The sequence below is a fragment of the Vicugna pacos genome, chromosome 15 (genome assembly GCF_048564905.1).
Source record: "Vicugna pacos chromosome 15, VicPac4, whole genome shotgun sequence".
Classification (NCBI taxonomy): domain Eukaryota; kingdom Metazoa; phylum Chordata; class Mammalia; order Artiodactyla; family Camelidae; genus Vicugna; species Vicugna pacos.
Window position 1 is genome coordinate 44,470,468 of NC_133001.1, and position 24,574 is coordinate 44,495,041.

Sequence of the window (24,574 nt, forward strand, 5' to 3'; positions counted from 1 at the left end):
GTTTAACAGGGTCATGGATTCTGGCAGGACATCTGTGGATCCTGTCACCAGTGGGAGGTGAAAAACTAGAGGTGTGAAAACTTTTCTCATGCTAGAGTCATGTTGAGAGTGTCCCCAAAGCCAGGCAAGTGGCAATGGATGAAAATTATGAAAAGTCAGTTTGATTCAGTTTATAGATGCACTTTCCATTGACCACATCCACCCAGTGATGGGATTGGCCACCAGACTTCAGAAATGAAGGGTCATGGGGACTGGCTGCTGTCACAGTGAGGCTGAGGGGAGGCTGGCTGGCTGGCCCCCGGCCACTCCGGAAGCAGCAATGTGATGTGGGTTTGAAACCTAAGACTGGATCCGTAGCTCTGCTTTACCACTGGCCGATAGTGCTGCTTTGGGCAAGTGTGGCCTCTGTTTTCTGTGTGATGGTGGCGGTACTAACAATACTCTGAGGGTTGTCACGATCATCCGAGGAGGTGATGGTAAAGCTCTTAGCAGGAATCACTAACGTCTGCTTTACTGTCCCTTGGCACACGTTCCCTTCTTTCTCCGTGTTTCTGAGGGAGCCAGGGGAAGGGGCAGCCGCCCCGCAGCCCAGCTTTCTCTGACCAGTGTCTGCTGTTCCCTTGCACCCGGTGTTCGCCCGGCGGTCCTGGCCTCCAGCTCAGCTGTCTCCAGTACTACTCGGGGCCCAGCAACAGCACGGCGGGGGTGCAGGTGGAGGACGGCTGCGTGGAGAATCCCAAGTACTACAACTACGTGGCTGTGCTGTCCCTCATTGCCACCATCATGCTGGTGCAGGTCAGCCATATGGTGAAGCTCACGCTCATGTTGCTCATCGCCGGGGCCGTGGCCGTCATCAACATCCACGCCTGGCGCCCCATCTTCGATGAATACGACCACAGACGTTTCCAGGAACATGAGTACGATGGGGCCTGTTTGGGGATCTATATGGTCTCCTTCCTCCCCGCCTCCCAGTCCCCACTTCAAGGTCATGGGCCTGCCCTCAGCTGTCCATCTCTAGGGCTCATCAGAGGCTTGCATGGGAATCAGGGCTTATGGCTTCTCAGACGTGCCACTGGGTGGTTGTAATCCCGGGAGAGATCCTTTCCATTCTTGAGGACTGGAAGATCTGGGTCACCTCAGTGTTTGGCTGGGCACCAGCCTCTTGTACCCAGATGGGGCCCGAGTGTGCTATTATCTGTCCCCACAGCTTTCCGACAGTCGCCTTAGAGAAGATGCAGGTGTTCTCCAGCCCTGGGCTCAATGGCACTGACAGGTAAGGGTGACTGCTTTCCTGTCCTGGTCTGTGTTTGCGGCCCCTTTCTTCTAGAGACAGGAAACACAACAGGCCAAAGCCCCACAGTCTCATCCTTACAAAGGCACATGATGTGGGATGTTCAAGCTAGAGAAGTTAGTATGTGTTTCTAGAGGAGACCGGGGCAGATTGTAGCACTGAGCTGGCCGCGCTGGCCTGTCCTGAGTCAGAGAGAGCGAAGCGTGGAGAGCAGTGGCATGGGGGTTCAGAGGCTGGGGTAAAGCAGTTGAGGCTGGGTTGCGGTGAAGAGAAGGAACAGCCAAACGAGTGATCACTGATTTACTGGCTGCCAGAACAGCAGAAGGATAAGGAGGAAAGAAGACTACTGTATCCAGACTAGAAGACATGGATCCTTTCCCTGCCTCAGTGACGCTCTAGGGGGCCTCAGGCAGGCCCATTTCCTGAGTCTAAGTTTCATCTCTTGAAGAGGGTGTTGGACTAGAAATTCTTCAAAGTCCTTTCTGCCTCCAAAGTTTTAGAATTATATGATTCAGTGACTTAACTAGACTTTTAAGTAAGTTAGAAAAGAAAAGATTACCTAACAGAAGATGGGTAGAAGACTTGAATAGGACCTTAACAAAAGAAGTCTAAATGGCCACTAATAAATGAAAGGCTTCAGGTAATCAGGGACATTCACATTAAGACCACAGCAAAAGACCATCACATACCTACCAGTTTGGCCAGAATTAAGAAGTCTGATAACATCATGTAAATGCAACTCATACACTCTTGATGGGAGTACAGCCATTTTAGAAAATAATTTGGGGTTATTTAGTAAAGCAATTCCACTGCTACGTATACACCTTGGAGAAATTAATAGACATGTAAGTCACAAGATATATCTACAAGAATATCCAAAATTGCACTGTTCATAATAACCACACACATATAACATCCAAAACCAAATGAAAACAACCCAAGACATCAGCAGTAAGTGGATATATAAATTGTGGTGTTATACTCACACAACAGAACACTACAATAGAAGTAATTTACAGCTCCACACAAAAATGTGTGAAAGCTACAAAAAAGCGCGGTGAAACTGCCCTAGTCCCATCACTGAGATGTTAGTCTCCCCCTTCTCCAGATTCCTACACGGTTGCAGCTACTGTTGTGATCAGGTGACGCAGAGTTTATTAAACGTCTGGGGAGCAGCCCTGAAGCCCTGGTGTGGATTCCAGGTGCAGCTGGGTGGGGCCAGGAGCTGGCTGGCTGTTAAGACAGAAACCCAGTGATTTCAGAAAGCTGTACTGGGCAGAGAGCGTCTGGACTTGATGTGAAGGCACTTAAGCTGTGGGGAGAAGTTTCTGGGGTGAGGTGACGGGAAGCAGCACCACCACACTAGAGGGGACAAAACTCCCTTCTGGGAGGGTAGCGCGGGCCCCCAGAGCAATGCTCTCGCCCCACAGGCTGCCCCTGGTGCCTTCCAAGTACTCCATGACGGCCATGGTCTTCGTCATGATGCTGAGCTTCTACTACTTCTCCCGCCACGTGAGTGCCGCACACACCCCTCCTCTTCAGCAGCACCTGTCAGGGCCTTCTAAGCAGCAGCCCCAGGATCTAACCCGAGCGCCTGGGGTGCTGGCACGTGACCCTGGTCAAGCCGCCCCTCTGCGTGCTCTGCCTTCTTCCTCTGGAATAACCGAGCAGCAGTTCTTCATCGCTCCCTTCTCGCCTCCTGCGGGGAGCTGAAGGAAGCCTGGTTAAAATCTGTATTCCCGAGGCCAGGGACTCATGGATCTCCGCTCAGCCTGCCCTGGGGGTCACTAACACTGACCGCAGAGCCAGAAAATAAAGGGAAAGAAGCTGATAGTTATGGGTTAAAAGGAAAATGAGGAAGAGGGCGGGGAAGTACCCGTGCATGGGACACGTCCGTGTTAGCTCGGGTGCCACCCAGCGGCTCGTCAGGAAAGTGCAGCCTCCCCAGCCACTTCGTGGCCAAATGGAGCGTCCTGGATATGGAGCTTCCTCCTCCCGCGCCGCCCCGGCACCCCCCCCCCCCCCACCGCCAGCCCTGGGCTAGGAGGTCTCCACAGCCACTCCCCCGCCCCAAGGCAGACTTGTAGCCAAAATTAGGCCCCAGGAGGCCCCACACACAGGCTAGGACCCTCAGCGGAATTGTAGGCTGGCTTTTCTGACACGGTGAAATCTTTCTGGGTCTCATTTCCCTTGCCATTTAGCCGTCTTCCCTTCAGTTTTTCCATAATGGAACCTCTCCATGTAAGTTCCCATTTTTCATCCTTCCATCAAACGGCCAGCTCAGAGTACACACCTTGTCTGTGTCTGTGTCCATAGGTGGAGAAACTGGCACGGACATTGTTCCTGTGGAAGATTGAGGTCCACGACCAGAAGGAACGTGTCTACGAGATGCGGCGTTGGAACGAGGCCTTGGTCACTAACATGCTGCCTGAGCATGTGGCACGTCACTTCCTGGGGTCCAAGAAGAGAGATGAGGTGAGGGGTAGCCTCGTGCTGGAGCCTGGAGCTGTGAGGTTGTCTTCACCTGGCTTTCTGCCTTCTCGTGACATGGCCCAGGAGGGCTGGACCTAACCAGCAACCACAGTATTAAAAGCAAGAATCCCATGGGCTTTTGGTAACAGGCACTGCTGCATTGTTTCTATGGGCCACAGCCCTATGAGGCTGCTTCAGATGGCTAAACCCCACCTTTCTGTGACTCTGATTGGCTGCCTGGTTCTCACGCCTCACTGCCTAGCTCCACCCTACTCTCCTCATACTGGGGCTGTTGCAGGGACTGGAGAAACTTTTTAAAAAATTATTCAAAGTTGTGATGAGTTACTTTCTAATAATGCAGAGTTGGGATAATCTGAGATGTGTGTCCAAAAAGATGACTGCATATGTCACGGGTGTGGAAGGCAGATTCCTTTGTGAAGCACATCATACAGTTTGTCAGACTTTGAGCCCTCTGGTCCTGCCTCTTTTAGGAGCTGTACAGTCAGTCTTATGATGAGATTGGAGTCATGTTTGCCTCCCTGCCCAACTTCGCTGACTTCTACACAGAGGAGAGCATCAATAACGGGGGCATCGAGTGTCTGCGCTTCCTCAACGAGATCATCTCAGATTTTGACTCTGTGAGTGCCCCTCCTGCCCTCTTCCTCCTGCCACGAAGCCAGCCTCTTCCAGGTTACAGGCTGCAGAAGTCAGAAAGAATTTGGAGTTACTCTAGCTCTTGTTTATAAACACCCCTCCACAAGCATATGGCTTCTGCAGCCATCTGCAAACGGTGGGTGCCAAGTGGGAGCCTGGGCCATCACCCTCAAGTTCACAGGGGGAGGACTGGCCAAAACAAGACCCTGGGGGCCCTGATTCCTCCGACCCTCAAATTCAGATTCAGGAAACATTTATCAGGTAACCCGTGTACCAGGGAAATGCTTTTACATACATGCTCAACCGCCCTAGGAGACGGCACTTTTCCCCCCATGTTAAGATGGTAGAAGCTGAAGCTCAGAAAATCAGGGTGTTTGTCCAGGATCACGTGGCAGATACGCGGCTGAATGAAGCGTTTATAGGAAAACCTCTCTTGAATGTCTTGAGGGGTTGTAAACAGACAAATCTGTCATTTAGTTGGCTCATTCACCTCCCCTGATTGTGCTGACAGTTATCTCTTCCTTAATACTGGCTTCAGCTCTTGGACAACCCCAAATTCCGGGTCATCACCAAGATCAAAACCATCGGCAGCACCTACATGGCAGCTTCAGGAGTCACCCCCGATGTCAACACCAACGGCTTCACCAGCTCCAACAAGGTAGCTAACCAGCTCACTGGCTAGAGATGGGGCCCTGCCTCCCGAGGTAGGAGAAAGGCAGCTCATGCGTAGCATGGAGGATGCGGTAAGTTATGAGTAGCTGCTATCAAGTGCTGCTGTGAGAGGGGTCCCAGACACACACCCACTAGCACCATGTGGTACAAATATAAAATGGAGTTCACTGAGTTGAGTGAGCAGAGAGGAACACACACAACCCCCCAATACTGTTCCATAGCTTAGGCCAGGCATGAGATCGTTTGTGTAACTGTGGCCATGTCCCATTAGCGCCCTACACTTTAATCAGAACTGGGAACAGGACCCATCTACACAATTCTGTAACATGAAGATGTCCAGGTGGGGGAGTTGGATCTGTTAGAAGAGGGGAGTCCCTGGTGCCCACTGGCTGACAGCCTGTTCTTGTTAATTAGGACCTGTGGGGCCAGCTCTGTTTAGCTTCCAGAATGAGAGGAAATGAGCTGGGGACCCTGGCCCCAAGGAATGTTCTTAAGACATTATCCTATCTTACCTTACAACTGTGCTATACGATGTAAGTCCTATTGCCGTCTCCATTTGATGGATGAGGTTAAAGAAACATGTCAAGGGTGCGTCGTCACCCTCAAGTGCTTCTCTAGTTGAGGAATCAAAATGAGGACAACTTTACAAAACTCAAAGACCAGGCACAGACAGGGTGGTGACGAGACACGAATCCTGATCAGGTACCTGGCAGACAGAAAGCAGCTGGGCCAGCTGTCTTCCCTGCCTCCACTGCCCAGTCTTTGCCCTGGACCTGGAAGGACCCAGATGAACTCTGTCACAGTGATGAGCTGGAGCTAGAGGTCCCTGGCCCCTCTGTGGGAGGAAGGAGGGGCCCGGACTGGACCTCACCGTTGCTCTCTGGTGCAGGAGGAGAAGTCGGACAAGGAGCGCTGGCAGCACCTGGCAGATCTGGCGGACTTTGCGCTCGCCATGAAGGACACACTCACCAACATCAACAACCAGTCCTTCAACAACTTCATGCTGCGCATCGGTAAGGCCTCTAAGCCCCCTGCTCCTGCCAGGCTCCTTCCTGAAGCAGGGGACTCGGCAGATCCGGAAGGATAGAGGCTCAGAAAGGCCCGAGGCATTTCAGTTGGGGAGGGTCACACTCATCAAGCTGGAAGGGACCTTAAGGGTCTTTAGGTCCAGATCATCAAACTGAAAACATGAAATAATGATCAGCCATCCCTGTCCCATGCTCTTTACGATGGCCTTCCTTCTAAATCTGGCCGGGCCTTGAAGTCTACCCTTTCCAGGGAATCTTCTGTGCCTGAGGGCTTTGGTCACCTTAGTCCAGCCTGTTAGGATTATTGTCACCTGCCACCAGTACTGGGAAGGGGATCTCAATCCTGGGTGAGGTCACAGGAGACTAGAAGTACCAGGTGTTGGGAGAGACACGGGCAACTTCTGAACTAAATTAGCACATCAGGGTGGCAAAGCACGCAGTGAGGGAGGATGAGTTAGGAGACATGATTTCTGTCCTCAGGTAACTTGGAGTCAGGCTTGGTGAGGAATGTCATGTAAACTAGGAGCTTTGCGGTTGGAATCAGGTGGCAAAGTCTGTGCTGACTTCTGTGCCTCTACCCCAGGCATGAATAAAGGAGGGGTGCTGGCTGGGGTCATTGGAGCCCGGAAACCACACTATGACATCTGGGGCAATACAGTCAATGTTGCCAGCAGGATGGAGTCCACAGGGGTCATGGGCAACATTCAGGTACGTCCAGTCTGTGTGCTCTGTCCAGGGAACAGAAACCAGAGTAGTGCCTGTTCTGCTGGGCACTACTGCCTCCCTTCTGTTGGGCCAGCGTATCGAGTTGGCAGTGCTGAGATGAAGAGTAAGTAGGAAGAGATGCCTCAGCAGAAGAGAAAAATACTCCACCCCCATGTGCAAAATGTAGGTTTAAACTCTGGACAAGACTATCCTGCCTCTTAGTGTGAACTTTCTGACATCATGTGCCTCCGACAGCTTCCCCCAAACCACCTAAGTTCTATTGTCTGGGTCTGGCAGGGAAGCTCCATAAAAAAGGCGAAGGGGACAGCAAAGCAGGAGTAAAAGTTCCCCAACAAGGCGGCCTGTGGCTGACCTCCTAGGAGAGCAAGCACAAAGACTATCTTTGGGGAGGGGAGCCCCAGGCAGACCCCCTCCTCCTGCCCTCATCTCTCCCCATCCGTGCAGGGGAGAGCTGTGTGGATGGGGAGTTGACTCATGTGTGGGTACCACCACCGCCCCTTGGTCCAGGCTCACTCTCACCCCAAGCTCTTGTCCTGGCTCTCCCTCGACAGGTGGTGGAAGAAACCCAAGTGATCCTCCGGGAGTACGGCTTCCGCTTTGTGAGGAGGGGGCCCATCTTTGTGAAAGGGAAGGGGGAGCTGCTAACCTTCTTCCTGAAGGGCCGAGACAAGCCAGCCGCCTTCCCGAACGGCTCTTCTATCACGCTGCCCCACCAGGTAGTGGACAACTCCTGAATGGCCTCCAGCCCCACAAGAATCCTAGTGGGAAGGGAGTTTATTTTGGGGAATCAAAGAAAGGCCTTGGGAAAGACAAATGACCAAGTCCCAGCATTCCCCACCTGTTAGAGTGCACACTCACATAGACTTTAGGTTTAAAAATCTCCTCAAGCCTTCATTTGTTCGTGGATGTGTGAGCTCTGAGGGTGGCCAGGCTCTTCCTGTGTGCCTGTAGCTTCCCCAGAGAGTAGGGCTCTTAGGCATAGTCCTTGAACAATCCTTCCAGAGCCCAGGTTCCGACCAGCCCTCCTTCCCCCGAGAGGCCACGGCCACTGTGAGCAGGAACTTATGGGAGCTGGAACAAGGCTGCTGCCTTTGGGCCGGGCTGGGCGCACAGGCGGGGAAGTTCTGCTTAAGACGAGGGCGGCAGGTGCTCTGCTCCCCAGCTAGACCTGGGAAGCAGTGCTTTCCATCCGCTGTGGTCTCAGTTAGGTGAAATGGCCCTCGTCCTGATAATCTTGAAAGGTTCTTCTGGAACCCCAGTCACCTTAGTCATGACAGCAGAAAGTGCAATATTTTCCTTTCACCTGGGGGAGGGAGGGAAAGGGACTTTATTTCTGAAAGAAAAATATATAAACAGATCTTCTACATTTATATTTTTAACTTTCTGTTAAAAAACACTCCAATATTGCCTTGCCTTCTGAGCTCTTGCTACAGTCGCCTTTGCTACTGCTTTAAAAGAGAACTTACAGGTATTGATAAATAAGAAGACTGTTTTATTAAAAGCTTTATTCAACTTGAATGTGATCGCTGTGCACATTCTGTTACTAGCCCTCTGAGAAGTGCTTGCCTCCACCCCTACCCCCACCCACTGGTCCTCACCACATGCCTGGAAGGCAATAACCTGAACCAAAACCTCTCTCATTCTTAAGCTGCTTCCCTATAAATGGTGGGTCAAGCTGGCGTGACCAGTCCCCTGCACTCCTCCCAGAGTAACCTGGAGCTCCCACGTGTGGAGCTTGTATCATGGCCCTCAGGTCTAAGATGTGACCAGTTTTCAGTGACGCCAGAATGCAGCTCTGGGCCTTGGGCAGTAAGGGCAGCAGTGACTTATACTATCTGTGACTACGCCAAGGGCGGGGGACAAGAAGTGGCATGGCAGGACAACACAGGTTTTCACATCTGTGCACTGGCCCTGCACACACTCCCATAAGCCAAGGAACAAAAGCACCAGCAGAGCAGAGGCCATGGTTACAAGAAGAGGTACATTAATTGAACTAGGAGGTGAGGAAGACAACTAAGCAGCCGGGGCCTACGGCTTGCAGGAGAGGGACCACTTCTGTTTGCAATCAAGTTACGAGTAGACCTCTGACCATGCTTTTTTATAGCTGACTTAATACACTGTCTCTACTAACATGTTTTAGGAAATGATATTAAATACATAGAACTCCAATTATTTTATCCATAGTGCTTTCTCACACATTTTTTGGAAAGCAGTGACCTAGAATATACTGCTCCAAACCAAAGGTGAAACACACTTCCCTTAACTATATGATTCATGTTCATACCATTCTACTCACCTAAAGTGTTCAAAAAACGTTCTTTTCAAAAGCTGCAGACAGAAGAATGAGGCAAAATTACTTAAAAGTTTCATAAAAGCTAGAAATACTTTCAGTTGAATGGTACATACACCCTCTTCCACAAATGCTTCCTCTTACCCTACAAACCACTGTGATTTTCAGCTAAAATGTACGATCAACTCAGTATCTCAGAAGAGGTGACGCTGATTGTTATAACGTGTCGCTAGGCGATCATGGAGAACTATCCAAAAATGCCAACGTCTACAGACACACACTTACCCCTTGTCAGCCTGAGGCGGTGGCTGTCTGTGCTTACTGCAAGGACAGTCCCCAGGCAAGGAGTCAGAGCCTTTCAACAGGTTTCCATGCCCAGGACCTTGCCTACAACTGTGCCGCTACCAGTTTACTCACTTCTGAAGTGCTCCCAATGGCACTAACACTCTAGGAGACCAGGCTCATATCCAGCTTTTCTCCTTTTCTTGCAAATGAAGTAAACACTTGATGCAGGGGCTTTGTAAAAAACATATGTTCATGGGCTGCTCGCTGTTCTTCCCACGTGGTGGCTGATGCATCCGTCCCTAAAAAAGACAGATTCTATCAATCCCATTCAGTGCGACTAGACGGATCAGAATCTGGTCATTAATATTCTGGACTCGTGTAACTTTTTTTTTTTTGATCTGGAGCTGAGAGAGGCTTGCCCCGTAATGGTTCAGTGAAATTTTGAGACTAGAAACTTAAGATTCTGCCCAGAGAAATCTAAAACCTGTGATGTGAAACCTGCGGCGGCCTCAAAATTTCTGCCTCCTAAAAACGTTTTATCCTTTTTTTCATTATTGCCCATCACATTTCTACAGTACATTTAGCTGAAACAAAGTCACAACAAATGTCTCTCAGCCATCCCTGAACAATTCCCAGTCAGAGAACAGTCTCTGGGGAGCTAAGTGTACGCGGGCTTGTCACATCTACCTGGCTTCACAGTGAAGTGAGCCCTGGGTCCCTCTCTCAGGGGTCTCCCTCTGATGAAAACAAACCATAAGCTGAAAGAACACTGGCAGGCTCAGACACAGCAAAACAGGAAGGAAAACTAGGAGAGTTATATTCACTACTTACAAGGAGGAGAGGAGAAACAAAGAAAATATTCTTGGTATTTTCCTGTCCTTGTATGTTTCCGTTTATGGTACATCAATAGAAGAAAGTTTCTCAAGAGTTTCAGCTGATGCAGTCTCACTGCTTCACCCTGTCTCCATCAGCCTGAATAACTCGGGGCCTGCTGTCATTTCCTCCTGGAAGCAGCCTTCCCCTTACCTCGATAAGTAACGGTGACATCAGTTGGAAGGGCTGTTGTGAGGTCCTTGTACAGCAGCCTGGCACAAAATGGGAAGGACTGGTCCTTCGGCTCCACTTTGTAAGTAAATGACAGCAAGTTGCACAGTGAGTTTCTCTGCAAGGGCCCAGCCAGATAGGCTGCAAAGTCACTCTAATGGTGGGAATCAACAGAGACACAAAGTATACGACAGTTACAGCTCCAAAGGAGTGGTGGTGACGCTTCAGACATGTCTACCAAAAATAGGGCACGTTAATTAAATCTCAGAGAAATAAATGAAGGACAGGCAAAGACCTGAAAAAAGAACAACTGATACAGATTAGATAACTAAGAGTTGGTGGCAGCCTAGAAGGCGTGCAGGAAGCACTAAGTAAATGGCCAGGGGTTGGGGCTGCAGGTGAGATACTATTTCTGCCAAGAATTTCACTGACATCATACATGTGGTTAAGATGCCTCATGCCTACATTCACATTTCAATTTAAGTTTATCAAACTGACAACCAGGAGCTTCAGAGTTATCCAAAAGCATAAAGAAGGAAATGCTAATAAGCTTTTAAGAGTCACTCATTCCCTATTTGCATTCATTTCTTGTCAGTTTTTTTTTCTAACCCTCAACCCTAGCCCCTAGTTCAACTGCAATCCTAAGAAAGCTAGCTAGGGCTTAGGCAAAGATGGACAGTGCTCCTCTTATGGTATTTCAGAAACCATTATTCTGCTTTGAATCTGTACCCAAGGTTCAGCAAGACACTTGGCACACAGTGAGGATTCTATAAATCTCTCCTGAATTGGAAGTACAGCAACTGTACTCTACCACTTTGTGAGAGGAAGGAAGGGTCAAGTATAAAAACCTGAGGACCACCACTCATGAGTGAAAACCCCTTAACCAGTATCCATGCTTCAACATCATCCAGAGTTTCAGCAGAACAGAAGGTGGAAAATCATTTGTATGCAAATAAGAAACAAGCATTAGAAGGATAATGGTCAAATTTCTGGCTCAGAGTTAAACATTTTAAAGTACAAAAGAAAACTTGTCCCTTTTTTTCCTTTTAAGCCTATGCGGGCTCACAAAATGCTTTAAGATCTCAGATACCTGAAGTCGATCTGCCTGGTACTTCCTCCCAGAGTAAGCATTTAGGTATTCACAAAGAATAAACAGGAAGTGCTGAATATTAGTCTGTAAGTATTTTGCAGCTATCTCCTCTAGAGGAATGAAGACTGGAATCGAATGGTGATGTATCCGAAGTGGTTTCTGTATGACAAGGTCCACAAAATAGGAATCCAGGAGATTCCCCTCAAAAGCAGTGCTGATACAAACACAGACTCCTCGGCTGGTCAGTTTCCCACTGATCCCTGAGAGAAACAAGAGGATACCTCTTAAGAGATGTCAGGCAAAGGCAGTATCTTATTCATCTGTGCACCCCAGTCCCCTCAGTACTGCCCACTACATACATTATGTACTCAGATGATTGTTGAATGAATGACTCACTGGCTCACTTTGAGTTTGAGTGTTAAAACCACAGAAGAATGGTGGGAAAGAAAACACACCCTAAACATCAAATTATTGAGGAAGAGATTTTGAAATTTTCAATTTACCTATGCTTTTTCTCCCTGAGTGTCAAGTAATTTATGGTAGTCCCCAGTTGTCCCCACAATCCTCGTATGATACAGATGATAGGGAGAATAAATCTCCATTTTAATGGTGAAACAGAGACCTGAGGGGTTCAAACTATTTGACCAGTGGCATAGAAAAAGCCAGCAGTAAGACAGGTTCTGGTACAGGGTCTAGTACATGTTGAATTGCTAAAATGAATAGTCTAAGCCAGCCAGCAACCAATCTCCTGCTGCACAGAGAGGCCAACTGTGTAGGTAAAGTTGCCCATGAATAGCATGCCAGCTTTGCGTGCGTATGTTAGGAGAAGCAAAAATTAATGTTCATGAAATAAGTCCAGGACTAATAACACATCTTGCAAACTAACTCACTAGAAACAAGAGGCCCAGACTGAAACAGATCAAAACAATTATACCTGTAAAACGATATGCCTGTAGAATGGCTTTCACATTTTCCTGTTTTCTCTCCAAAATTTCTTGCTCACTAATCTCCAATGTTTGGTCAGACTCTACATTGGCAGCAGATGCTTTAACCTGCAAGATATGTAGGTCAAACTGGGTACAAAGGGACATAAGAAAAGTCCCTGCCCTTACCTCACTGGAAAAGAGTAAATGCAGAGTATTTTTTTCATCATGTCACAAATCAAGAACTGCTACGGGGGGAGGGCATATATAGATTAAGTGGCAGAGCACATGCTTAACATGCGCAAGGTTCTGGGTTCAATCCCCAGTACCTCCTCTAAAAATAATAAATAAATAAACCTAATTACTCCCCCCAGAAATAAACAAAAATAAATTTAAATTAAAAAAAAAAAAAAAGAAACGCTACAGAGGCCAGCAGCTATTGCTATGAAGCCACAGGAGAGGAAGAATCTTGTGGGTTGTGGTGCCAGGAATCAAAAGTACAAACTGTACTGGCCTGAAGAATGGATTTGGTTGTAATGGAGAGTATTGTGAGAGGAGAAAGAAAAAGGAAGTGAGGAAAATCTAGGGTGAGCAAAAACAGCTGCGAAAGGCAAGGCTGGGAAAGTTGGTGTGGGTCAGACTGTGTAGGTTTTCGAGTGCCAGGATGAGAGATACTGACTATGCTGCACACTGTGAGCAATGGCCCAGTAGATGGTATCAGACTAACTCTCCCTCTGAGACAGCTTTACAAAATTTTGGATGAAATACCAAAAAGAAGTAATCATGCAAGTAAACAAAAAGAAAATGGCCCGAAGGCATTAGAGAACCACCAAAATAACCAGATTGAAGGCTGAAGATAAATGCCCTAAAGTGAGCTGGGGTTTTCCCTGAGGCTTTTCCCCTCAGAATGTTGGCTGATTTCTATCACAAGGCATATAGGCCAATCAGAAAGCTGCAGGCTAGACTCTGTAGCTATCTCAGGTGCCAGGGAAACAAACTGAAGGCCAGGGTTACCAAAGAGCCTTCCTATGGCCAAAACATGGAAAAGGGAACCCAACATTCTACATGCAATTTGCCCTCCAGGCATTTGCCCAATCCTAAACTGCCTATGTGTGAAGAATTGCTGAGAAACCAAACAGAAAGAGGCTACTGAAAGTTAAAACGCTAAGCAGAGGTTCTGGCGGTCAGGGCTTGCCAAAGAAGAGGGACCTTAATGGATCTGTCTTCAACACACCCAAGCTTTCAATTGAGGCCCCTCTCAAAAGGACTACACCCTAGGAAAAAGGGCAAACCAGAAACAGACCATCCCAATTGATTAAGGCTGTATGTCCATATGCAATCTGCCTGTCAGAAAAAAAGTGAAATTCTTTCTGGAGAAGAGAGCATAGCTCAGAATCACTATATTTTTTTCATACAATACCCATCATTGAATAAAAAAAGAATATCCAGGCATATCAGGGAAGAGGAACATATAACTGAAAACCAAGGGGAAAAAAGACAACACACGCAGACCCAAGGGGATTCAGCTATTTGGGTTATTAAGCATAGTCATTAAAATAGATTAAAAGTCGAAGAACTCATACCAAACGGCTGGAATCCATAAAAAAGAATCAGATGAAAAAGTCTAAACCCAAAAAATACAGTAAACAAAATTAGGAATTTAACAAGTCTGAAAGCTAAGTGGACACATAAGAAAAGATAAGTAGAAAACAGATACATTTTCATACCTGTATTAAAGCAGAGTAAGGATATAAGACATGAGTCACAATAAAAGAAACTCCAGAAATAAAAAATGAGGCACATGCATTATTTAAAGAGATGGCCATATTTTCTAAATAAATGAAAACCAGCAAGTAATTAATTAAAGGAGTACTACAAACACCAAGCAGGATGAAGAAAGAAAACCAATCTTAGCCACATTATGATATAAAACTGCTAAAAACCAAAGAAAGAATCTTAAAAGCAGCCAGAAGGAAAAAGACACATTATATTGAAACAATAAGACTAACATCTGACAGAAACTATGGAGCTAGAAGACAATGGAAAAATGTATTTAAAGTATAAAAGAAACTAACTTTCAATCTATAATTCTGTACACAGCAAAATTATCCCTTAAATGTGAAAAACAGAGTGAGATCAGGGTGTTTTCAGGCAAACAAAAAGATGATTTATTTCCAGCACACTTATACTGAAAGTACTACTTACACTGAAGGAAAATAATCCCAGATGAAAATATGGAAAGGTAGGAAGTAGTAAAGAGCACTGAAAAGGGTAAATATATATGTAATTCTAAAGGAATAGTGATTGTACAAACAATAAAAGTGTTTCATAGAGTTTAAGTATATGTAGAATTAAATATATGACAATAACATGAAAAGTTGGATGTGTGGGAGAGAAAAGATGTTAGAAGGTTCTATAATTATCCAGAAAGTGGTACAAGTACTAATCTGAAGTATACTCTAGTAAGGAGGGGGAAAAAGCATGTTTTCTTGAGGATAACCACTAAATGAATACTAAAGGATGTTTAATTAAGCTAATGGAAAAGTGGAATAATAAAAAATAAAAAGATCAATCCAAAAGGTGGCAAGAAAGGAGAAAAGACAAAGAACAAGTAGGATAATAAACAGTAACACAGTAGACTGAGATCAAGTATGTCAGTAATCATATTAATAGTTCATGCACTAAATACTCCAATTAAAAGACAAAGACTGTCAGGCTTGATTAAAAATGCCTAACTAAATGCTACTTACAACAAGAGCTGTTGCAATTGTAATCATATTTGACAACGTTTACTTTAAGGCAAGAGGTTTAATTAAAAGGGAATGTTTCATAATAATAAAAGGTTAACTCAACCAGGAAGATAGAACAATCCTAAATTTGTTTGTAGCTACTATACAGTAAAACAGAATGAAAGGTAAAAAAATGTACAAATCCATAATTACAGTGGGAGATTTCAACACATTTATCCCAGTTAACTGATAAAACAAGTTGACAAGTAAATTAGTCATGTGAAGTATTAGATATTTTATTTTGAGGATATAAAATATTTGATACTATAATATAAAGTACTTGAACACCATGATGATCACATTTGGTCTCTTTGATATACAGAGCGAATACCCAAAAATGCAAAATCCACATTTAAAGCACATGGAACATTTATCAAAACTGACCACATGCTGGGTCACGTTCTTTAATCACAGTGGAATTAAGTTATAAATCAGTAACTAAAAAATTACTAACAAATCCCCCAATTTTTAGAAATTAAGCAATGTATTTCTAAAATAAACCCATGGGACAAAGAAGATATCACAATGGAAATCAAAAATATTTTGAATTGAAATGATAATGAAAACATGATATACCAAAACTTGTGGGATATAGCTGAAGTCATGTGCTACAAACTGAACGCCTGTGTCCCTCAAAATTCATGTTGAAACCTAATGCCCAACATGATGGTATTTGGAGGTGGGGCCTTTGGGAAGTGATCAGGTCATGATGGGGGAGCCCTAATGAATGGGATTTGTGCTATTATAAAAAAGATGCCAAAGAGCTAGCCTGCCCCTTCTGCCATGCAAGGTTACAGTGAGAAGACCACCATCACTGAGTCCTCAGACACTGAATCTGCCAGTGCCACGACCTTGGACTTCACAGCATCTACAACTGTGAAAAATAAGTATTTATTTCTTGTAAGTCATCCAGTTTATGACACTTTTGTTATTGTGGCCCATATGGATTAAGATTCTACACTTAGAAATTTATAACCTTAAACACATACAGGAGAAAAGAAAGACTTAAAAAACAAGTATTCATCCCAAGAAGCTAGAAGACATGCCACATACATTGACTGGAAGACAATACTATAAAGATTTCAATTCTCTTCAAATTGATGTATAGATTCAGTGCAATTCAAATCGAAACTAGGAGGTTTCTTCTTGGAAACTGACAGCCAATTCCCAAATTTATGTGGGATTTTAGAGGCCAAGAATAGCCAAGATAATTCTGAAGACCTATACCAAAGTTACCAAAACTTACAGTAATAAACCTCTGGTACCAGCACAAAAACAAACAGACCATTGGAACAGAACAGAATCCAGAAAACAGGTCCACAGTGGACCCCAAAATCCACTACAATACAATGGGAAAAGAGTGGTCTTCAAGAAGTGGTACTGGATAAACTGGATACCCATGTGGGAAAAAAAAGAAATCAAGTATGGCCTCTGTTTCACACCATACACAAAAACAAGTTCCAGATGGACTGAAATTCTGACCAAAGTAAAAACTAAAATAAAGCTTTTAGAAAATAATACTGAGTATCTACATGATCTTAAGTTAAGCAAAGGTTTATTAAAAGGAAACAAGGATGGTAAGCATAAAGTTAGATTCCTAAGTCAAACTTCATTAAAAGGAAGACTTTCTTTTCATCACAAGATGCCATTAGAAAGTAAAAAAGGCAAGTCTTTACGAGAAGATTCAGAATACAGACACACGACAAAAAACTCATATCCAAAACATGTAAAGAACTCTACAATTTAATACAAGATACAACCCAATGAAAATTTTGCAAAAGGCTTGAAAAGTTCACTTCATAACAGAAGATTTTTCAAGTGTCCAATCAGGTACTTAAAATCATTAGTTATTAGGCAAGTGCAAATTCATCCACAATGATTTACTATTATACTCTCACTAGAATGACACATTTTTAAAATTCACAATATCAAGTATTGGTAAAGATGCTGGGAAACCTTACACACTATTGCTGGGAATGTAAAATTGGTACAATCACTTTCAAATACTGTTTGGCAGTATTTACTAAAGGTAATTTGCATACCCTGTGACCCAGCAATTCAATAGAAAAGCATATTTTTTACATCAAAAGATAGGAACAAAAGCGTTCACAGCAGCACTATTCTTAACAGCCTCAAAGCAAAACAAGCCAAATAACCTAAATATCACCAACAGTACAGTAAGTAAATAAGTTGTGGGATTTTTCTAAAATGGAACCAACTATACAGCAATAAAAAGGAATGACCACAGAACGCACCAATATGGATGAATCTCACAGAGATAACATTCAGCAAAAGAAGCCAGACATAACAGAGTTTACACTTTTTAGATTTACATGAAGTTCGAAACCAAATAAAACCAATGTATGGTAACAGAAACCAGAACAGTGGCTGAGGGAACAGAAGGACACAAGAGGGAGCCTTCTGGGCAATGATAATAGTCTGTATTCTGATCTTCTTACCAGGAGGTGTTCATTCTGTAAAAAGGGCTTCAAATTTGTGCCCTTTATACACATACACACACACGCACACATACATATACATTTTTTACTTTAATAAAAAAAGTGAAGGAAGGCAGAGAGGGAGGAAGAGAAGAAACAGGGGAGAGGGAGAGAAAGAAGAGGAGGGAAGGCAAGAAAAAGAAGGCAGGCTGACTTTAACCCATAGGCAATGATTGGTTACTGACACTTTGAACAAGGAAATTTGTCATTTAATGAAAAAATGTAGTGTTTTATGAAGATTTTCTTGGCTATACTTATTGAAGTATTAATACTAGAAGAGAACCAACTAGCAGACTGCTGCAATAATCCTGCCACCTGAATCACCTGGTAAAGATTTAGGATGTGTGGCTAATACAGGAGCTACGGCAAGGGAGGTAGAGGAGAGGGAAGCACGTAGACAATCTAAAGAAGAATATGACAGGTCTTGCCAACTGGACCTGGACTAGAGAGAAAACTGAAAAGAGGGAGGAGTCAAAGTTTACTGTGAGGTTTCAAGTTGGGTAATAGATAGTGCTAATGACAAAAGTACCAGTGACTCAAGTCGGGCTGAGGTTGAGGTAACAAGCGCATGTCTATGAGGGCAGGTGAAGAGACTACTATAAAGAATTCACCTGGCCCATCAGCAATGCCTGCCAACTGTTAATGGATATCGGTATTAACTGACTCTACAGCTTTGATCATTTAAGGAATCAAGAACTGAAATTGATCCAGTAAGAGCACAGGTAAAACGCATTATACAAATTTGCTAATTCCCAGATCACGTTTGTTTTTTCCCACTCTAGGAAAGCCTGCCAACATCAATCACCCTTCTACTCACTCTGGCTTGACGTTGTTTCACTTCAGCACTCAATCTATCTCGCAGAAGTCTCAGTTTATGAATCTTGGTTCCAAGAGCACTTTCCACTGCCTGTTCTCTCTGTGGCTCTTCCAATTTTTTATGGGATTTACTTAGCTGAATCTCTAGTCTTTCCAAGTGAGCTAAAACACCTGAGGAAAGTAAATAGGGAATTTTCACAAGAAGTTAAGGATTTCTAACTCTGGTAACAGGAAGCATTACAGGGAATAACAGAGGGTGACACTTTTCTTTAGAACTTTGTGGCCTGCCAACTTGTAGATGTTGGCAACAATTTATAAAACAAGAGGAACTGACAACAGAAGTCAATGATCAGCAACCTCTTAGGCCGAACACTGACCTACAAGCAGTTCCTGACCAAGACATTGTTCAAAGAGGGCATTACCTGAACCTAACTAATCTCAGTTATCCATAATAATAGTGATTTAAGGAAAACAGGGTCACCAAAATCACTGACTCTCTCAGAAACTTTTTTTAATGTAGAATTGTTTTTTAAATTGGGTTTTAAGTATGCTTTCCCAAAATGCTAGTGTGTAACTCTGGATTTAGACATCCAAACAGACTTGAATAAGTACTTTGAAGCTCTGAAAGCATCGGACTATAAAGGTATACACTAAAGAGAACTGTCCACCATTATTACTGGATACTAGAGAGGAAAACAAGCTCACTAATGGACAGAAGTTCAGGAGCAAATCTCAGTTTCCAAGAGACTGACTAAAGATCAATAGAGTAAAGGTCACAGTTTCATACTGCTAATCAATTCTAACAACAAAGTTATCTGTGAACATTCCCTACATATTAAGACACTTCTGCTAGATCCTTTACTTGAAAAGCATGCAAAGAATTAAATAAAGCATTTATTGACTATTTCATATACACTATGCATATGCTAAATGCTTTACTTGAAAAGCATGAAAAGAATTACTTAATTTCCACAATCACCACCACAATGCTATTATTCACCCCCATTTTCCAGATGAAGCAACTGAGGCAGAGAAAGGTAAAAGAACTTGCCCAAGGTCAAAATATTTATAACAGCAGAGCCAGGACTCAAACCTGAGTCCAACCAATACCACTCACTGCCTGTACTGCCCCTTCCACAGGAGTAATACATAAATAGCCCCAAAAAATCCTGGGAAGAAGGTAAAGAAAGCTCACTGGCTAGAACTGTAGCTCTGGATACATTCGGCATACTATGAAGGCAACCTATGGGTCTAAAAGGGGGTAAGAGGCTAGAAATATTTGAAGTAATTTTTCCTGTCCAATGATCTTAGCTGCCTGTCCCTTAAAAGTCTTCAATGTTAGTTCCTTTCACCATTCTGCTCCCAAACAGGGCAAGTCACACATCAGTAAGAGGATGAAAGGGCTTTCGACCTGGGAGTTATCTTCAGGCAGCAGTAGTAAGGGGGGAAAAGCGACCCTCTGAGTACCTCCTTTGGACTCGCCGTCCTGACTTTGAGCATTCGCCAGCTCCATCTCCAGATTTCCAGGCGCCTGCCTATGAAGTTGTCCAGGCACCAGTCATAGGGTTTTCCTTGGCGGCAAAAGAAAATGACACGAATCTACCCACATTCAGATAAATCCATACGGCAGGCACACCCGCTAGGACTCCCCTTCCCTGACCCGCCCCGTCCGTTCCCGGGGTCCGAGTCGGCGGCGTCCTCGTCTGCCTCCGGGCCCTTGCGCGCTCCCGAGGACGCGGGGCCTCTGGTTCAGCCGGGTGTCCTTGCACAAGGAAGGAGCTGTAAGAGTCTGTTCAGCCTTCCACCCTGGGTATGGCCCCGTCCCCAATGGGTCGCACTTTTCCCTTACCTCCTTTCCTCTTGCTCCCTCAGGCCAGGGCCAAGACTTCCCGCCGTCTTTGCCTTCAAACCCGAGCCAGCCGGTCCCAGAGTGCTTTGCGCTCCAGCCGTACAAAGACATGGCGGCGCTCGGGGCCCCTCCCTGATCCCGGCATGCACCGGGGAGTAGGTCCGGCCTTTCTGTTGGGTAGGAAGATGGCGGCCTCTGGCATGGAGACACAGATCCTGGTACAATATTTGGTGTTACGAAAGGATCTCTCACAGGCTCCGTTTTCCTGGCCAGCGGGCGCATTGGTAGCACAGGCTTGTCACGCAGCCACCGCCGCCTTACACATTCACCGCGACCACCCGCACACGGAAGCTTACCTCCGGGAGCTGGGGCGCATGCGCAAAGTGGTCCTCGAGGTGAGGCACGGGGCGGAGGGGGAGGGGCGCTGAGGGGAAAGAGACCGGAAGTGGGTGTGGACTTGAGTCCCAGGGCCTAACTTCGTGGAGTGGGCGTGGCGTTAGTGGGGAGGGGTGTTTAACTTCTAAGTTTTGGGAAGGGTTCTGGGGCTTGAGCTATTTCCCAGGCAGCCTTACCTCGGCTGGGCGGGGCCTGCCGGTGTGAAGATTGGACGTTGGGCCCTTTATTAATGCTTTCGCCCCTCTCTGGTCTCACCTGCGTCCCTCTTAAGTAAATGCCAGTGAGGCGGAGGCTGGTAATGAGACACCTGCCTTTCTACCTGTGCCCTGGGCCCGCCTAATTTAATGGCTGCGCCGATACCTTCCTTAGCCCTCTCCGTAAAACCGATCCAGAAGGGTAAGGACATGGGGTTCCTAATTGCAAGTGAACCCAAACTGAAGCATTTTCCTGGGTATGACGCCAAATTATTTGAAAATATATGTGAGCCCTAGTATTAATTGAACTTAGTATCAGAAATACCGAACACCAGGGGTGTAAAAGAAAGGTAAGATTCTTTTTACAGATGGCCAGATTTTACCCTTACCTTCTGTCAGTTGTGCCTCTAGAAATGTATCCTAAGAATATAAGATGTATTCTTGTACATCTTAATACCTAAGGAGTAGTGTACAAGGATATTCATGGTGGCACTTTATAATAAAAAATGTGGAAATTTATTTTTGATACCATGGGTTGGCTAAATGTAAGCCCTTATAATGGATTATTATGAAACTAGCATAAATCATGTTTTTGAAGCATATTTAGGTGGTATGGATGAGTGCTCATGATGTGATGCTAATTGAACTATATTCTACATACAAAATGATCCTGATTTTGAAAGGAAAAACTAAGAAGTACATCCAGATATTAAATTGGGGGGTGGAATTCTCGTTATTTCCTAATGCTTCTCTATTCTTTTTAGTATTCTACATTAAGCACATATTTTATACTGAAAAAATACTGCTTTCATTTTAAAGCAATTTTATTCTAATTATAAAAATTATTTATTTTAATAAATAAACAAATCAGAACACTAGAGTGGAGGGGTCAGGTAATTCCTTCTTGGTTAGCTGGCAAAAACAGATTATTTTTCAAAAGAGAAAAATTGCTGTTGGGTAGTGAAACATCAAATAGTAACCTGTAGGAAAATGTCTTAAGAATCTGTAAGTAGGCAGAAAAGAAACAGCTTTTCCTTTAGATTCTTCTTCTAGAACTTTAATGGGAAGTCTTCAAGAAATCATGTGGTTTAGACATCCCTCACTGTCTTGCTTTCAGTCAGATAAAATGTTTACCCCTTTTCTCAGATGAGACACCTGAAGCCCACAGAGATTAAATGACTCCTCTGAGTTTAAAAGACATATCCTATGATTCTATTGTTAGCTATGACTCAAGAAAGGGACTTAGGATTCACTACTGATTAAACAAAGGTGCTGCTGTAGCCATAAAGACCAATAAAATAAAAGACAATGCCAAGATTACCCACTCCCACCCCAGGCAGTTTATTTAAAGTCCTTCAGAGAGTGAATGGCAAATGGAGCGATGAAGCTGTTGCTTCTAGAAGCCTGCTCTACAGCTCCATCTTTAGTAGACTTGTTCCTCCACTTTCAGTTAAGTGGAGCCCCCCACTTTTTTTCCTTTGCCTTTTGACACTTCCTAAATAGGCTACTCAGTCTGTGTTCTGCTTCTTGCAGGCCCCAGATGAGACCACCTTAAAGTTGCTGGCTGAGACACTGCAACAGAAGAACGTTGACCACATGCTGTGGCTGGAACAACCAGAGAACATCCCCACTTGCATTGCACTCCGTCCCTACCCCAAGGAAGAAGTGAACCAGTATTTGAAGAAGTTTCGATTATTCAAATGACTGATGTCTTCAATTGCTGATATGTTTGAGTATCAGCTAGATCCAGAAACCGCATGCCATCCATCCCTAAGCAGCATGTACTCCTTTCAGTCGCAACTCCCTCTTCCCTTTAAATTATGGCAGTTTCCTGACACATGTTCATATTAAACACGTGTTCATATTAAAGTTGTCATTAATTACTATTTCCTCTTATTTTTACTAGTAATAAGTTCAAAGGGGGAAGGTAGGTGAGTAGCAATATCGTCTTGGGTCATTGCTCAAATAGGGGATTTGGGTAGACTCCTATGTAGGGGTCAAGGAAATGCCCTCCCTTTTTTGTTAGGAATAATAGAGTTCTTCCAATCACCCAGGTTTAAAACTTTGTCTTTGAATTCCTTATTTCTTATCCACATCCAGGTATTTCAATCATTGAATTTAGGGCACCATCAGCTTTAATATACACTGACATTTTATGTGTTGTTAAGAAAGGAAGAATGCTGCCAATTAAATTGAGACATGCAATTAACTATAAGATGTATTCCAGTGCCACCACCCTGAATTAGGCTCTCATTTTGCTCATGAGTGTCCCACTGGTCTGCTTACCTCCAGTGTATCCTGGTTACAAGGTAGCAAACGTTCTGCTGCCAGGTTCATATAGGATCATGGAGCACTCTTTTAAGTATAGGCTCCAACTTGCCCATGGAATAAAATCCTTAGCTCAGCCCTCAGGACCTCCACGTTTGTATTTCAACACCTGTCTTTTTAGGTGAATCTTCTATTCCCTTATCCAAACTTAATGCTTCAACAAAGACACTCCAGCTGCTGCTCTTCTGTCTCTGGCCTGGGAGTCAAATGTTAATACTCAACCCCTCCCTTTCCTGCCTCTGGACTTAAACTATTTCTGGCTCAAGTGCTATCATCTTCACAAAGTCTTACCAGCCAAAAACGATAGCTCCCCTTTCTAAACGTCTGTAACACTCTGTACGGTCCTTAAAATATTCCTATAAACATTTGGAGGCATCTGTGAAGTAAAGCGTATAAAGGGTAATTTGTTCAACAGATAACTGTTGCATGTCTGCTGTGGCAGGCTGTACTAAGAGCTGAAGAGATAAAGATGAATAAACGTTTTTGCCTTTAGGTAGTGAAGACTCTAGTGAAAAGACATAGATAGATAGATAGATAGATAGATAGATAGATAGATAGATAGATAGATGATAGATAATTCAAACAGACGTGTACAAGGCAATATGGGTACACTTCCCCCCACCCCACACCCACGCCCTCTAGATATCAAGGCTGCCAAGATACAAGACAGGAAGATTTTTCTTTACAGGAGACAGTCACTTGAAACTAGGAGAGTGGATAGGGTCTCCCAGGGAGAACTGGTAGAGTGCTGAGGGCAGAACCAGCACCAGGAAGCCAAGTGAATGGAGTCTCAAGAGGGAGAAAGCAATTAAGTGCAGCAGCAGAGAACTGCAGTAAATAAGAGCCGAAAACATTCAGCACTTGGGAACATGTTGGTTAACTTGGTGAAAGCAGTTTAAACAGCATATGCAGGTGGGAATCCGATTGGAATCTACTGAGAAAGAATGGGAGGGAAGGTAGAGGGAATTGTTTTAAGAAGCTTGAATGGGAGGAGAGAGGACAATGATTGAATGGGGACTGGAAAGGTGAATGCCGGGTCCCACGGTGGGGGGGCAGGTTTCTTAGATGCTTGAGCAAGTTGATAGGCGAGGAGAAGGAGAGGAGAGATTGAACTTACTACATAGAATAACTGATAAGAGAAGTTCAGGAGAAAATAAGAGGTAGGGTCAAGGGCATAAGGAAGGGCTGGCTTTGCACAGAGAGAGAGGAAACTTTTTTGAGAATAGAGG

At 44.7% G+C, this 24,574-nt stretch overlaps 3 protein-coding genes and 1 long non-coding RNA gene across 6 annotated transcripts in view; 2 read left to right on the plus strand and 2 right to left on the minus strand.

Annotated features, from left to right (window-relative positions):
- Positions 1–8,046, plus strand: part of ADCY3 (adenylate cyclase 3) — a 74,402-nt gene extending 66,356 nt beyond the window's left edge. Inside the window, exons 14-22 of one of the 2 annotated variants that reach the window (XM_006197163.4) lie at positions 658–917; positions 1,208–1,273; positions 2,722–2,803; positions 3,608–3,766; positions 4,255–4,401; positions 4,956–5,075; positions 5,979–6,102; positions 6,701–6,825; positions 7,395–8,046. In XM_006197163.4, coding sequence (XP_006197225.2) covers positions 658–917; positions 1,208–1,273; positions 2,722–2,803; positions 3,608–3,766; positions 4,255–4,401; positions 4,956–5,075; positions 5,979–6,102; positions 6,701–6,825; positions 7,395–7,577 — 1,266 coding nt within the window. In that variant the 3' untranslated portion in view covers positions 7,578–8,046. The remainder of the gene's footprint in view (positions 1–657; positions 918–1,207; positions 1,274–2,721; positions 2,804–3,607; positions 3,767–4,254; positions 4,402–4,955; positions 5,076–5,978; positions 6,103–6,700; positions 6,826–7,394) is intronic. The other variant, XM_072938106.1, reaches the window with a different exon arrangement.
- Positions 2,244–3,723, minus strand: LOC140685763 (uncharacterized). Its single transcript, XR_012059163.1, has 2 exons — positions 3,585–3,723; positions 2,244–3,000 (listed from the first exon to the last, which is right to left on the minus strand). It is a non-coding gene; the product is annotated as an uncharacterized lncRNA (long non-coding RNA).
- On the minus strand, positions 7,603–20,550 carry CENPO (centromere protein O). The gene is made up of 9 exons (XM_031684833.2): positions 20,428–20,550; positions 20,046–20,149; positions 18,580–18,749; positions 12,487–12,604; positions 11,553–11,812; positions 10,445–10,616; positions 9,551–9,717; positions 9,140–9,171; positions 7,603–8,146 (listed from the first exon to the last, which is right to left on the minus strand). The coding sequence occupies exons 2-7, from the start codon at positions 20,089–20,091 to the stop codon at positions 9,581–9,583; spliced, it is 903 nt and encodes a 300-aa protein (XP_031540693.1). The 5' UTR covers positions 20,092–20,149; positions 20,428–20,550; the 3' UTR covers positions 7,603–8,146; positions 9,140–9,171; positions 9,551–9,580.
- Positions 20,551–20,570: 20 nt separating this feature from the next.
- Positions 20,571–22,886, plus strand: PTRHD1 (peptidyl-tRNA hydrolase domain containing 1). 2 transcript variants are annotated; one of them, XM_006197161.4, is made up of 2 exons: positions 20,571–20,822; positions 22,551–22,886. In XM_006197161.4, the coding sequence occupies exons 1-2, from the start codon at positions 20,571–20,573 to the stop codon at positions 22,719–22,721; spliced, it is 423 nt and encodes a 140-aa protein (XP_006197223.1). In that variant the 3' UTR covers positions 22,722–22,886. The 2 variants fall into 2 exon arrangements, 1 of the variants encoding a protein (XP_006197223.1); XR_012059162.1 differs by lacking the exon at positions 20,571–20,822 and adding an exon at positions 20,869–21,367 and having other exon boundaries at positions 22,551–22,686.
- The last annotated feature ends 1,688 nt before the right edge of the window (positions 22,887–24,574 follow it).